We start from the raw sequence: 14,478 nt of genomic DNA, 5'->3' as shown, positions 1-14,478 counted from the left end.
GGCGTTTCCCAGGAGGAGGGGAGAGACCAAAACCCGAAGGCTGAAAAACTCATCTTTATTGGGAAGACTCTGAACAACCAACCAACCCCCGCACCCTCGGGCCTGGGGCGAAGGGCGGGGGACCTACACCCTCCTCCCAAGTGTCCTCTCCAGCATCCGCCTGGAGAGGGGGCCCCGCTCCTGGGGGCTGAGGCAGTGTACCAAGCCCTTCTTTCTCTCCGGACTCGGTTTTCTCTTTTGTGAAATAGGCTCAAGGGGAAACCGGTGCGACAGAGCTTCTGGCCTGCGTTGAAGATGTCCGTTTCAGATGGATGAAGTCGGAAGACTGATCCAGGCTGTTGGGGGTGCCGGACCTACAGGCTGAGTTCCCACAGGCCCGGCCACCTCCCTCCCCACCCAGTGCATTCCTCTGGCACTGTGAGGGCTACGTGGCCTCAGTCCCTGGGGACAGGAGGCTGCCCCCAAAGCCCGTTTCGCGGTATTGGTTGGGGAACATGTTACTGCCCACGAGGCTGGCAGTGCCTCCATCCCCGGGGCCCGGGGTCTGGTAAGAGTCCAGTGTTAGTGGCTCAGGGCCAGGGGACTCCCCAACCGCGGTGCCGGCACCTCCGTTGCCCATAACAGCGCTGGCGAGAGGGGGCGCTGGGGTCAGCATGTCCAGCATGTTGAAGAGCGTGGGGGCCGTGGCATCGTAGGCAAAGCCGTCGTCCAGGAGATCCGGCCCGCCAGGGGGCTCCAGGCCGGGGAGGGACACGGTGCTGGGGAAGAAGTCTGTGTCTGGCAGCAGGGCTGATGGTGGGAGGAATTGGCCTTCGGGAAATGAGAAGGGAAGGATGATGAGCTGTAGGGCCAATTTCTGGCCCAGTAGTAATTCCAGTGTGCTCCTCTCCCCACCCCCACACTTCTTTGCAGCTTAATGAGGTCATGTGGCTAAATTCTGCTAGCTGGATGCAGGCAAGATAGCTAGAGCTGCAGCAGCTATTTTGAACCATGAGATGGAAACTGCATTGAAAATGCAGGAGCTTGGGTCTCTGATGATCATGTAGCCACCAAACTATCCCTGGATCACCTTCTGGACTGGGGAAGGAAGCCCCTATTATTGTGGGGTTTGCTGTGAATGCAGTTATACATGATCATAAATAATACAAGTTATGATCCAGCAAGTTTCTAATATCTCCTGGGCACTAAGTTTGTGTTACTTGCCCTGCTAAATAACTCTGACATGACCTCACTGAATTCTGGAAAGGACTCTGAGAGGTAGTTTCCATCTGACAATGAGTAAAACGAGATCACACAGTGACTAAATTGTGGCCCAGAATTCAAATCCAGAGTGATTCCCAAAGTCATGGTCCTAACCCTTATGTAGTCCCAGGGCGGCTTTGCCCCTAGGATGTGAGGGGGGGCTTTAGGCACTGGAAAACTGGGGTGGTAGAAGTAGGTGAATAGCAGGTGACTGATGAGGAATGACTGAGGATTAGGGATTGAATTTTTGTGAGATGGGCTAGGACTGGGAGTTGCTAGAAGTGGAGAAGTTGGAGGGATACCAGCTGCAAAGGGTAGGGGAACCCTAGGTGTAACTTGAACCTCTAGCGTGGGATTGGCTGGAGTGGTCCAGGGGACTGCAGGTTGGGAGCTGGTGTCCTAGGTTCCCTGGGGACAGAGTCCTTAGAGCTAGCAGTCAGTGGGTGGAGAGGGTTGGGGGTATCAGGTAGCCAGGTAGGGTCTGAGTTCATGGAACTAGAGGCTGGCATGTGAGCGAAGATAAAGGCAGGAGAATGGGCCAGAGAAAGGCTGGGAGAGACAGGCTCTGAGTTCTAGGTTGGCTGGCACTACCATCTACCATTTACCATCTACCCTGTTGCCCATTTCACACACACCATCACTCGTCGGTACAGATGTCCGGGGTTAACTCTCTGCTTCACCCCAGACTAGTGAGCTGTGTGACCTGGGAAAAGAGACTTCACCTCTCTGGGCTTCCATTAATTCACTGGCAAAATGGAAAAGGGGCATGCAGTGTGAGAGGGCCCCTTGAAGGGTGATTGTGTAGCTGGAAGCCCACAATACTTCCAACTCGTCATGGTGTCTGTTAAAATAAACAAACGAGGGCCCTCCCTGGCGGCGCAGTGGGTTAAAGCACAGCACAATGAAGCTATCCACAGCCACTGCAATAGGAGTTCAATCCCTGGTCCGGGAGGTGGCCCACATGGTGCGGCAGACCTCTCCTGATCCTCCCGCTGCTCCCCTCAGCAGTATATTTCAGTCGATCTGCCTATTCTGTTCTCCACTCTCTGGTGAATTCTCTCAAACCACCCCACCCACCCACCCACACACACATCTCTGGCCTGTACTCCAGTTCTGTATGCATAAAAATAAAAATAAATCTTTAAAATAAATAAATATGTGTAGGCCTCCCTGGTGGCACAGGGGTTAAAGTCTCAGCACTAGGAGGCTAATGCCAACCACTTCGGCCTGAGTTCAATCCCCAGTCAAGCTGCTGACCCACCTGGCGCAGCAGACCTCTCCTGTCTCCTGCTGCGCCCCTCAGCAGTGTGTTTCAGTTGATCTGTCTGTTCTGCTCCCCACTCTTTCTGGTGAATCCTCCCACCCTCGGCACCCCTGGCCTAGACCCCAGTTCTTCTTGTATGCATAAATAATTAAAGACAAAATCTTTCAAAATAAAATAAATAACATGAAGTTTCTAAAAAGCCAATGAGGTGGTTATGTGGTGGGGCTTTTCCCATGTGCCCCTCAGACAGCAGCCTGGCAAAGGTCACCCAGCAAGTAAAAGTAACTGGCCCCAGGGAGAGCAAAGCCTCCTGTCTGTCCAGAATTGCAATTCTTTCCATACTATGTTGCTGGTCAGTCACTGGCCAGAGCTCTTGGGGGCCTGGAGAGGCCACAAAAGCAAGACTGCACATCACCCTCAGTCTACCCCTAGGGGTAAGTGCTTGCTGAGCTGGGACCCACCTGAGCTGTGGCTGGGCAGGAAGTGGTCCATGAAGGCTGGCTTTTTCCTCCGCCGTTTGCTCTCGATGCCATGGGGGTCTGAGAAAAGGCAGGGATGAGGCACCCCAGATCCCAACATTCCCTCCTCCCCAGCCGGGTGCAGTAGGGTTAGTTACCCACTCCCAGGGACCTGCAGGTGGATGTGGATAGGGGTAAAGGGGACATACCAGAACTGTTCAGCTCCCCAAGGACATCAGGCATCCCCCGTTTTCGCTTCTTGTCCACGCCATAGCTATCTGCAGGAGATACCAAAGGGAAACAAAGTAATCTGTTAATAATAAGAATTAATTCAGAATTTATGCAGACCATTTAGGAAGTTGCTGAGCTGTTCCAGTTCTTGCCAACCGATGCAAGTAGATGTCCATACTCATTTAATCAGAAACCCAAATCCATTTCTAGCCACCTAGGCGTAATCCAGCCTCAGGACCTTTGCAATTTCTGTTTCAGCTGCTTAAAACATTCTTCCTCAGTTCCCACCATGTCCTGAACTACTAGTCACCCTCCTGATGTCAGCTCAACTATCCCCTCCTCCAGGAAGCCTTCCTTGATGCCTACGGCTGAATCAAGTAGCCCTTCTGGGTAATCTTCGCCACCACCACCACCAGCAATTCCATCCCAGTCCTGTCACTGTATGAAAATGGATCTGCCTCCCCCTGGGGTTACCTCAGTCACAGCTGGGTCTGAGGCATCCCCTATCTCAGTCACAGCTGTGTCCCTAGCCCAAGCCCAGGGATGAGCAGGTGTGCTGAGGGAGGAACTATCAAACACTTCCAGTGCTGTGAGATGAATATTACTACTGTTTCCATTCTGCACCAGAAGTGAAAGCTCGGGGTGGTCAAGATCACAATCGGTGGTGGCGAAGATTTGAACCCTAGTCTGTCTACTTTTGCCTCTTCCCCTTTCCCTTCTGGGTTTCCCCAAGCAAGGCCCAGGCCCAAAGGTGGTGGGTGGCGTCGTTACCATGGTCCCGGGGCAGGTACGTGAAGGGCAGAGGCTCGCTGCAGACCCCGTCAGTGAGCCGCTGCAGGTAGACATTCACGGTCACGGGTTCAAGGATCTCCAGGTCCTCGTACGGAGGTGTCTTGAACACAATGGCGATCTGGCGGTGCACATCGGCCTGGGAGAAGTCAGCCCGGCCTTCCCAGGAGGCCCTGCTGAACACCACCGATATGTCCTCTGGCGGGAGAGTGGGGACATCAGCTAAGCCAGGACACTGGCCCACTGGGCCCCCAACTCACTCAGCCTCCCCCAAGGTCAACATCAATATCCCTAGGAATAAAACCAATCATTATTGGCAGCTAGCTTTTTGTTGTGCATCTACTGTGTGCCATCACTAAGTGTTCTGTGTATTTTTTATCACGTTTAATTCTAACAAACCAGGAGGCAGGTAAAGTTAACATCCCCCCCACCACATCATATTCCACAACTCACTGAGGGGATTCACAGGACTCAGTAAAGAGTCTGACTTAGTAGAGCAAAAAGAGACCCAGCATACTCAGTAATGGGAAAAGGTGCCCAGCAGAGCCCAGCAGAGCCCAGGCCCAAACTTCTAAGAGTGCTCTCCCAGCGCAGTCACACAGGAGGTGCCAATTCCCCCAGTAACAAACTATGATAAGTTTTTATTTTCCTCATGTGTGCTTGATCCTGCACTGGGTGGTGCTGGGTCTGCTCACCAAGAGAACACCAGGTCCTACCCTTCTGACCCAGTGGGGGAAAACAGATATTAACCATTTAATCATACAATCTGCAAAAGGATTGAAAAGGGGGAGCCCTGGGGCTGTGGCATGTTCTCCCATCTCCCTCTCTCTCCCTACCCATCAGATTCAGTTCTTCTAACAACCCAATCTGCTCCTACCACAGGGCCTTTGCACTTGCTCCTCCCTCTGCTGGAACACTTTTCCCTAGAGGGACACACAAATCTCATGGCTCTGATGCCCTCTCATCAGAGGGATGCTATGCTGGCTGATTCCCCTAAGTAAAATTGCACTCACCCAACCCCTCCAACCATTCCTCTCTGCTCCTTTCCTCAATCCTGCCTAGTTGACCTTGAACCACTTATTTGACCTTGGTACTTAATACCATCAAGCACACTCAATGCTTTACTGCTCTACCTTGGTTACTAGATGTTGCTCCCACTCAAAAGTGGGCCCCACAAGAATAGGGTTTCCTCTATCTTATTTGCTGCTGCCCCAGTGCCTAGAATGAGCGCTCAACCACTACGTGTCAAATGGTGAAAGAAGATTCCCTCTGCTGTGTAAGCCACAGGCCTGGGTGAGAGAAGGGGAGGGGGGGAGGAAACTCCCATGGAGCAAAGACCCCAGCAATTGAAGGGCTTGGGTCTTTCAGGGATGCTCAAGATTAGATGTGGGGTTCAACCCACGTGTCACCTGGTACAGGGTCGGGACTCTGGGGACATAATTACCACCACTGTGACTATTAATGTTTTCATTGTCACAGCCCTCACCATCAAACACAATTCTGGAAATCTGCTTTGTTCAAGGTGGCATTTCAAACTTGCCTCTTTTCCTTCATTTATAAAAGTGCATCAGGATTAAAAATAAATACCACCTTGTTGTAACTTCTCATTTTCTCCCCCAACACATTTTTGTATTTCATCCCACAAGAAAGGTTAAGAGCAAAGATGACTGAATTGCAATCCTGCCTCTACCTACTTGACCCTGAAGCACTTACTCTGGATTCCTCACCTATAAACTGGAACAAGTAACAAGTGCTACCTCATAGAAGTGTGGGGTGACTAGATGACCTAATAAGTGAGCCAGCCAAAGTGGTCATGGAGCCTGGCACACAGCAAGAGCAAGACCTAACGTAGCTCTTTCTTGGTTTTGCTGGGGAAGTTCCTGGTGACAGAGTCATGTGATAAAAAATACAAAGGACAGAGAGAAGGTCTGAACTTAACAAGGAGGCTCTCTCCTGCCCTCTGCCCAGGTGGCCCTGAATGGAGGTTTATTGTTTGTTTTATTTTTAAAGATTTTTATTTATTTATGCACATAGGAACTGGGGTACAGGCCAGAGGTGTGGGGGGGGGGGTGAGAGGATTCACCAGAGACGGAGCAGGGAGCAGAACAGGCGACTGACTGAAATATACTGCTGAGGGGAGCAGCGGCCGGTCAGGAGAGGTTGCTGCCCTATTGTTTGTTTTAAACCCTATCTGAAGAAAGAACATTTGAACAGTCATGAATGAGTGGATGATGCCTTTCAGGTCCCCCATTTTCTTCACCAGTAGCCCCATCACCATACATGAGGGTCCTAAAGCATTTATTTATGCAACTTCAAGCGTTTAACATCAGTTTCCCGGACACGGAGCTGAAGATGCCTCAAGCAGCAGTGCCAGCGCAGACAACCGCCTTCTCTGCACAGGACTAAGTGAGTGAACTACTGAGCCATAGCTGTCTGACTCCAAAGTCAGCATGTGAATCCTTCTGTTCCGCTTCCCCAGGTTAATGAGTTTCCCATTCTCCTCTCACCCTCTGGGCTCCCTGTGTTCCCCTCTGAGCCAGCAGAGCCCCTGTGCCCACTCAGTGCCCCAGGCCCCTCACCTTTCTGCACCTTGTCACAAAGCAGGTAGAGCTCCTCACCGCCTGTGCACGGCCCACTCTCCTTATTGATTCGGCAAATCCGCAGCTCTGACGTGTTTGTGGACTCTGAGAGGAGCAAGAGGATGTCAGCATGGAAGAAAACCCAGAATTCAGTCATCAAACCTCATCAGGTACTACATGGGTGTCCACCTGCCTGGGGAGAAGTGAGAAATGGGCAAGGCAGGGTACCTGGCCCTCCTTGAATCTGTGGCTCAGATTCTGGTCCCCCAGAAGATGCTTAGATAGGAGGGGACAATAAGGAGTCTTCCATGTTGATGGCCCATGAGTGTGAGTGCCTCGTCAAAAGGGATATCCTCAAGCCTCAACGCCCGTTGGCAGGGCAGAGACCAGAGATAACTCTTAGAGGAGGGTTAACGGTCTGAAATCTATAGTTGACACTAGTAGTTCTGCCCATTAGCAGTCCTGATCATTCTTCCCTTAGAAGCCCTTCCATTTTCCTGCAAGGGACCATCCCCCATAGCAGACCAAAGAAATCAGCGAAGCTCACTCCTTAGCTCAACAGTGGTTATGTGCTTCCAACCCAGCCAATCACAGCATCACTTCTCTCTGGCCATCGCTGATTGGTGAGAAAGGAGCACATGACTAAAACCAAGCCAATGAGAGATAGCCCTGAGACTGAGCAAAAATATTGGGTCAGAGAAGCTCTAGGAGCCAAGAAGAGATACCAAGATGGCAGAATACAGGCCTAGGGCTACACAAAGTCTTTCTGCCCTGACATGAGAGAGCCCTGCCACGAATGCCTCCAATATGGAGGAAGCACAGCTGAGCAAGCAATGAGTCAGGTCGCTTATGACATCATTGAGGACCTGAATGTAGCCAGACCTGAGGGCTGAGCTACCTCTGAATTTTTTTAGTTCATGGAACACATTCTTTTTATTCTTTCCATTGCTGTATTCTAGCACTTTCATCCTTAAAAGCCCCAACTGTATCAATACCCTACACATTTCCATGCTGTGATGGTCCCTGTGGCCTGGTAAGTCCTAATAGCAAATTCCCAACCCCTTCTTCCATGCCTGTATCCCTGTAGAGAGGACTAAAAATGACTTATATGCTTTTCCTGACTCCCTTGTAACTAACAATGACCATGGTGGCAATTTCTGGCAAATGAGATAAGCAGAAATCTACCAGCAGGAGGCTGAGGAATATGCTATTCTGTCTATAAAAGAGAGACACAGCATTGCTCACTCAGCCTCTTCCTCAGGTCACCTTTAAGCTATACCAGTTACACAATCTACAATGCAAGGAGGTCCTGTTTCCATAGGCTGCACAGGAAATGCTGACCCTGGAGAGTCTCACAGGGCAATACTGCCTGTCATGAACACAAACATGATGTCTAAAGCTGCAGTAGCCATCTCATGACCATGAGGGAAACGCCAAGAGAATCAGAGAGCTGCTGAAACAGCTATTGCTGAGCAGTTGAATCAACAGGAATAGACTTTAAAATGGAGATAAAAATGAGTGACAAGCTGTTTGTTGATGCCACAATATACGGTAGTTTTCTGATAGCTGAGGCCAAGGACAACCTAAACAGACACAGCACCCTCAACTCACTCTTGTCATAGACAGGCTCAGACAGCACAGGATCCATTCGGCGCATCTGTCCCTGCTGGTCTCTGTATGAGGCCTGGAAACAGATCCTTACTACGTTCATGTCCACCTCCTGATGGTTCTTCAGCGACCCAGCTGTGGGGGAGATGCAGAAAGGCAGAGGGTAGGAGGGATGGAGACCCTGGTGGGAAAGACAGGGTAGGCAAGGAAGGGAAGGATCTGGAAGGGATTGTAGGGACTGGAGAAGACAAGGGACAGGCGCAGGCAAAGGGTTTGGGAGTATGGAAGGGTCAGCCCAGGCACAGACTCACCATTGTAGGGGTCAATGCCCAGCTGAATCTTCCTCTCAATGGCAGCCTCAATCTCCTTCTTCCTCACACACTGGATGCCCAGGTTGTTAAAGCTAAATAGAGGTAGATGGGGAAGGGAAGTTACTTGCAAGGGCGAGGTACAGCCCTAGCCCAAAGGAGGGCTATGCTACCTCAGGGCTCACAGTCTCAGGGGTCCACAGAACAAGCATTAGGAAGGATCTGGGTTTAAATCCCTTAGGGGTGTCAAACCTGAAAACACACCTTAAGTTATTGTTACTGCATGCACATACTAGCCAGCATCACTGAGAGTAATAAAACAACAAATTAGACATTAATGTGATGTGAATTTTTAAAAACAAATACCCTCTACTGGTAGAGGGTATTTGTATGAACCATTGCTGATGGGGCTATAAATTGCCCCAGCAATTACAAATTGGAGGACAATGTGGCAGTAATCTCCTTCCACAAATATTTCCTGAATACCTACTATGTGCAGGCACCAGGATAGGCTCTACCTTGTGGAAGTGACACTTTCATTAAATTCAAAAATTACTAGAGGAAGTATAAATGTACAGACTTGCAGCCTCAATTTCATTTCTAGAAATTTACCCTAGAGGAGAAACGATATTTGTGTAAAGTCATCCATTGCAGCATCGTGAGCAATAAAGTCATGAGCACCTAGGTGCCCATTAATAAAATACTTGTTCAATGAGCATCCATACACAGCCGGAATACTATGCAGTAGGTAAAAGGGACAAGAATACTCTAAATGTACTGGTAAGAATAATCCCCAGGATATACTGGAACAAGGTGCAAATGTCTGTCGCCATTTATATCAGGAGGAAAATATATCCATCTATCTATTTATATGTAGAAATATGTAAATGTTTGCATATATATACACACACACATAGCATATCCTTAGTTGCCTACAGGAAGGGATACTGGCAGCTGGAGCAAAAATGGAAAGCAACTTAGTTTTCACTGAACATCTTTTGTGAGCTTTTATTTGTTAAAAATACATAAATTGTAAAGCGAGAAAAAGACCAGGTTTTGGCCATAAAGTCAAGTGCAGAGTCAAATCCAGCTCTGCCGTTGGCTATCTGTGCTCCTTCACCTCAGTCATCTCCTCCACAAAATGGGGCTAAATAGAATATGTAGGTATATGCGTGTGGCAGGCTTCCAGGCCCAAGGAAACCCCTCCCCTCCTCCCCCAGGCCTTAGTTTCCCCATCTAAGAAATGTAGCAGGAGAGTCTGGCCAAACAGCCCATGGCCTGTCAGACTCCGCATGACCCGGGGGAAGGTTTGGGGTTCAAGGGTTGGGTACCTGTGCCGGGGGCTGACATGAGGCCGGAGCCGCACCCTGCAGACGCCGTCGGTGCAGTCTTTCCCCACCAGGCTGTGGGGGTGGACTCGGTGGGGCCAGTCCTTCCACACCAGACAGGCGGTCACCTCCACCTCCCGCAGCCCTCCACAGTCCCGGAGCTGCAGGAAGACAGGGGCTCTTGGGGGTCCTGTTGCAGTTACCTGCATCCATCCAATTGCCCTTGGTAGCTCCCCATCCTTCTATCAGCCCCCACCTTTCCAGGATGAGGATGCTAGAGACCTTCGCCTGAAGGCTAGGGGTGCTGCTGAAAAATGCGCTCTCTGTGGCCACTCAGACTTTAAAAAACGGGTCACACAGTCGCCACATCTGGTCACAGACAAGTGAGTAGCCAGGGAAAGCAGCACCTTGGCAATGGAGGGACCTGGAGAAAGCCCCGTGACCGGGCCTTCAAGGTCAGCACCACCATTCCTAGGCCCCAAGGCCCTGGGAGGGAGGGATGGGAGGCGCTGAGAAGGACATGACATCATTTGGCGACAGTCCCTCCGGAGGCACACCAACCATGTCCAGTTGTGGGGACCCATCACGCAAACACGCCGGGTCAAAAATATCAGCTTCATGAAAGACAGTGAGAAGGTGGGAGGCATGTTTCTGGGTTAAAAGAGATCAAGTTGGGCCCTCCCTGGTGGTGCAGCGGGTTAAAGCACAGCACTAAGAAGCTAAAGCCACTTCCACATGAGTTCGATCCCCGCCTGCCCTGGAGGTGACCACAGGGCGTGGCAGACCTCTCCTGACCCGCCTGCTGCTCCCCTCAGCAGTGGACTTCGTCGATCTGCCTGTTCTGCTCCCCACTCTGTCTCTGGTGAAGCCTCTCACCCTCCGCATCTCTGGCCTGTACCCCAGCTTTGTATGAATAAATAAATCTTTAAAAAATTTAAAAAAAAAACAAAGAGATCAAGTTAACTTTTCAGGGGTCCTCCCTAGTAGTGCAATAGGTTGGAACTCAGCACTATGAAGCCAGCAGCAGCCACCTCAGCACAAGTTCGAGTCCGTGCCCGGGAGCTGATCCACACGGCGCAGCAGACCTCTCCTGTCTCACCCTCTGTCCCTTCAGCAGTGGACTATGTCTGCCTGTTCTGTTTCCTACTGTCTCTAGTGACTCCTCTCACTGCCCCTGCACCTCTGGCCTGTACCCCTATCTCCATAAATAAATAAATCTTAAAAAAAATTTGCCCCTCAAGTATATTAGGAGCCGTCGTTTTATAGTATACACACGTGTGAAAATTCATATAGCTGTACCCTGAAGATTTAGCCAATTATAACTAAAAAAATTTTTTTCAAAAGAGACTAGAAAGTGACAAGATAACCAAATGCAAAACTTGATCCTTCTGGATCCTGGAATAAAGGGGAAGAAATAAATACAGGGCACATTTGGGGGACAGCTGAGAAATTTAGGTGTGGATGATATAGATATTAGCTGACATTGTGGCTAGTGTTAATACCCCTGGGGTGGTCACAGTAGGAAAGCCTGCCTGAGCTTATTCTGAGGAGATGGATGCTGAAGTTTCTAGATACCTACAGCTCATTTTCAAAAGGTTTAGTAACAACAAAGAAGAAATGGTATTTTTGTATGTACCTGAGTGTGGGGGTGTGGGGGAGAGAGAGACAGATACAGCGGACATGGCAACATGTCAGCTGGTAAATATAGGGAAATTGGAGGAAATTTTGCAGCCATTTAAAAAAAATAGGATACAGCCTATTATTCCAGATTTCCAGATCCCCTTTTTAAAAAGGGAAGTTACAACAACCTGTATTGAAATTCCTGTGTGCCACAGCCACAGGTGATGGAGGAAGGATGTCAGACCCTTTGGAGGGGGCTTGTCTTTCCTGGGTCATCTGCTGTACCTTGCTGGCATCAACGCTCCTCTAAAATCTGCCCAAAGGGCTGTCCCTGGTGGCTCAACAGGTTAAAGCACAGCACCATGAAGCTGTCTGCAGCCACTGCAGCACGAGTTGGATCCCCCACCAGGGAGGTGACTCACAGGGTGCAGCAGACCTCCCCTGTCTCCCCACTGCTCCCCTCAGCAGTGTACTTCAGTCCATCTGCCTGTTGGACTCCCCACTGTCTCTAGAGAATCCTTTCCCTCCCCACCTCTGGCTTGTACCTCAGTTCTCCTACGCATAATTAAGTAAATCTTTAAAACAAACAAACAAATAAATAAAATCTGCCTGAACCTAGTCCAGACCTGCAGATGCTAAAACGCCCCTAAACACAATGAGCCCGAGTCTTAGTGGGGGAGTACTGCCCTCTCGTGGCCATTATTGGATACTGCGGGTGATGGTGCTTAACGCGGGAAGGGGACACGGAGCAGACAGTAGAGAAGGCCAGAAGCTCTACACAGCTTGCAGCACCAGGGACAGTCCCACTGAACCTCAGTGACAAACCTATTAAAAATGGTCATGGCTCAGCACCTCGCTATTTTACCTGTAGTGTACTTCTCTTCATCATTTAAAAAGACACTGACTTTTCAAGGACTATAGCAAGTGTTTGTGGAGAGAAGACTGGATTCTGTTTAGACTGAGTTATCTGCCACTTTGGAAAATTCCACCAGCAATAGCAGTTTCGGTGAGTGGCTTGAATGTCCCAGAGACTGTCAACAGGGCAGGTTACACTCAGGGCCTGTGCACTCATAATCAGAAGCCACTGTCACCTTTGTTATGTGTCTCCAGGGCTGTCCAAACATTTACAGAGATATCAATGTGCAGGTATTTCTCCTTCAGGTTCAAGTTCAGGCATTATGCATTTAGGATGCCGATGAGCTGAGGAAGGTAATGTGGGCTATAATTTCATTGGGTGAGACAGGGTTAAAACCACTGACTGAATCATCCCCCACATTCATATCAGGAGAGTCTGAAAAGCACAGAGGCCACAGCTTCAGCATTCAAGACTTCAGGGCTGAAAGTTGTTCATCCTTGAGATGTCATACCAGATTGTGAATGAGACATCAGGCTTTGGTGTTAAGTCAGACCGGGCACCCTATACAGCTCTCTCACCGGCCATTTGTGTGCCAAGCCTCTCTGATCTCACTGTTCAGACCTGTCAAGTGGTTATCACTCAGTACCTGAGGCGTAGCAGCAATTAGTGAATGGAATAATTACTAGAGTTGTCAACTTGCTGTGTGCCCCTGGACAAGTAACTTACTCTCTCTGGGCTTCTATTTCCATCTCTGAAAGATGCACATGAAAACCCTGAATTCAGATGCACACACAGGTTATCTACTATTGTTCTAAGTCTTTGAAATAAAAATCAAAACTGAGTCAGAACAACTCCACGGAGATAAAAAGCCACCGAGATAAAAAGCTTGGGGCGGCAAAACTACCTCAAAGTCTCAGCTCACAGATAACTTACTAATTACAAAGAGAAAACTCTAGGGTTAAGGCACAGCACCACAAAGCTAACCACAGTTGCTTCAGCATGAGTTCAATCCCCGGTCAGGGAGCTGACCCACATGGCGCGGCAGACCTCTCCTGGCCCGCCCGCTACTCCCCTCAGCAGTGTACTTCGTCAATCTGCCTGCTCTGCTCCCCACTCTGTCTCTGGTGAATCCTCTCACCTGCACCTCTGGCCTGTACCCCAGTTCTGTACACATAAATCAATCTCTTTTAGAAAGAAAATTCTAGCTTTACAATGGGGACGCCAGGAGTTCACTGTCCGTTATGGGCTGACTTGCATTAAGTGCACAATTAATATGTTGAAGCCCTAACTCCCAATACTTTAACTGTCTTGGCGATCATGTCTTTGAAGAGGTGATGAAGTTGCTAAGGCCACGAGTGTGGGTCCAAATTCAACCTGTGTGGGGTCCTGATTCTTCAGAGGTGTTTGGACACACAGAGATACCTAACTAGTGTGCCACAGAGAAAAGACCTTGTGAGGACACCTGGGGAGGGCAAGGCCAGGGAGAGAGGCCTTGGAGGGCCAGTCCCTCAGCACCTGCGTCCTGAACTTCCAGCCTCAGGGACTGTAAAAGAATAAGCTCCTGGCCCTCCCTGGTGGCGCAGCGGGTTAAAGCACAGCACTAAGAAGCTTAAGCCACTTCCGCATGAGTTCAATCCCCCGCCTGCCCCGGAGGCCTCCACATGGCGTGGCAGATCTCTCCTGCCCGCCCGCTGCTCCCCTCAGCAGTGTACTTTGTCGATCTACCTGTTCTGCTCCCCACTCTGTCTCTGGTGAATCCTCTCACCCTCCACATCTCTGGCCTGTACCCCAGTTCTGTATGCACAAATAAATAAATCTTTTTTTTAAAAAAAGAATAAGCTCCTATTGTTTGTGCCACCCAGTCTGTGGTGTATGATTATGGCTGCCTGCAGGGATTCATATACCACTCTCACCACAGGATCCAACTCACATCACCAAAGATGGAGCTAACAGCCACCTCCTGTCCCTTGATGTGAGACACAAGAAAAGCCACAGTGTCACAGCAGGATATCCCCATCCAAACACATGGCCCCATCCCCAGGCCCAATGTGGAGAGTCTACAAAACCTCTGTCCTGCCAGAAAGGTCCTAAAATGCAAAGGCAGACTGAGAAACTGATCCAGGTCACTACAGACAACCTGTCTCGCTCCGTGCAAGCAGCTTTAACAGCTCCAGGAGCTGGGAAGTAGAACCACA

General features: G+C 49.8%; 1 protein-coding gene across 1 annotated transcript in view; it reads right to left on the bottom strand.

Annotated features, from left to right (window-relative positions):
* Positions 1-45: 45 nt before the first annotated feature.
* RELB (v-rel avian reticuloendotheliosis viral oncogene homolog B) overlaps positions 46-14,478 on the bottom strand; it is a 24,388-nt gene continuing 9,955 nt past the window's right edge. Inside the window, exons 6-13 of the mRNA XM_012733485.1 lie at positions 9,811-9,968; positions 8,483-8,574; positions 8,175-8,306; positions 6,564-6,668; positions 3,967-4,182; positions 3,174-3,242; positions 2,968-3,045; positions 46-810 (exon numbers count right to left, since the gene is read on the bottom strand). Coding sequence (XP_012588939.1) covers positions 425-810; positions 2,968-3,045; positions 3,174-3,242; positions 3,967-4,182; positions 6,564-6,668; positions 8,175-8,306; positions 8,483-8,574; positions 9,811-9,968 — 1,236 coding nt within the window. The 3' untranslated portion in view covers positions 46-424. The remainder of the gene's footprint in view (positions 811-2,967; positions 3,046-3,173; positions 3,243-3,966; positions 4,183-6,563; positions 6,669-8,174; positions 8,307-8,482; positions 8,575-9,810; positions 9,969-14,478) is intronic.

Source organism: Condylura cristata, unplaced genomic scaffold, assembly GCF_000260355.1.
Source record: "Condylura cristata isolate star-nosed mole 26May11 unplaced genomic scaffold, ConCri1.0 scaffold00041, whole genome shotgun sequence".
Taxonomy (NCBI): Eukaryota; Metazoa; Chordata; class Mammalia; order Eulipotyphla; family Talpidae; genus Condylura; species Condylura cristata.
This window is presented reverse-complemented; position numbering and strand designations above follow the sequence as displayed.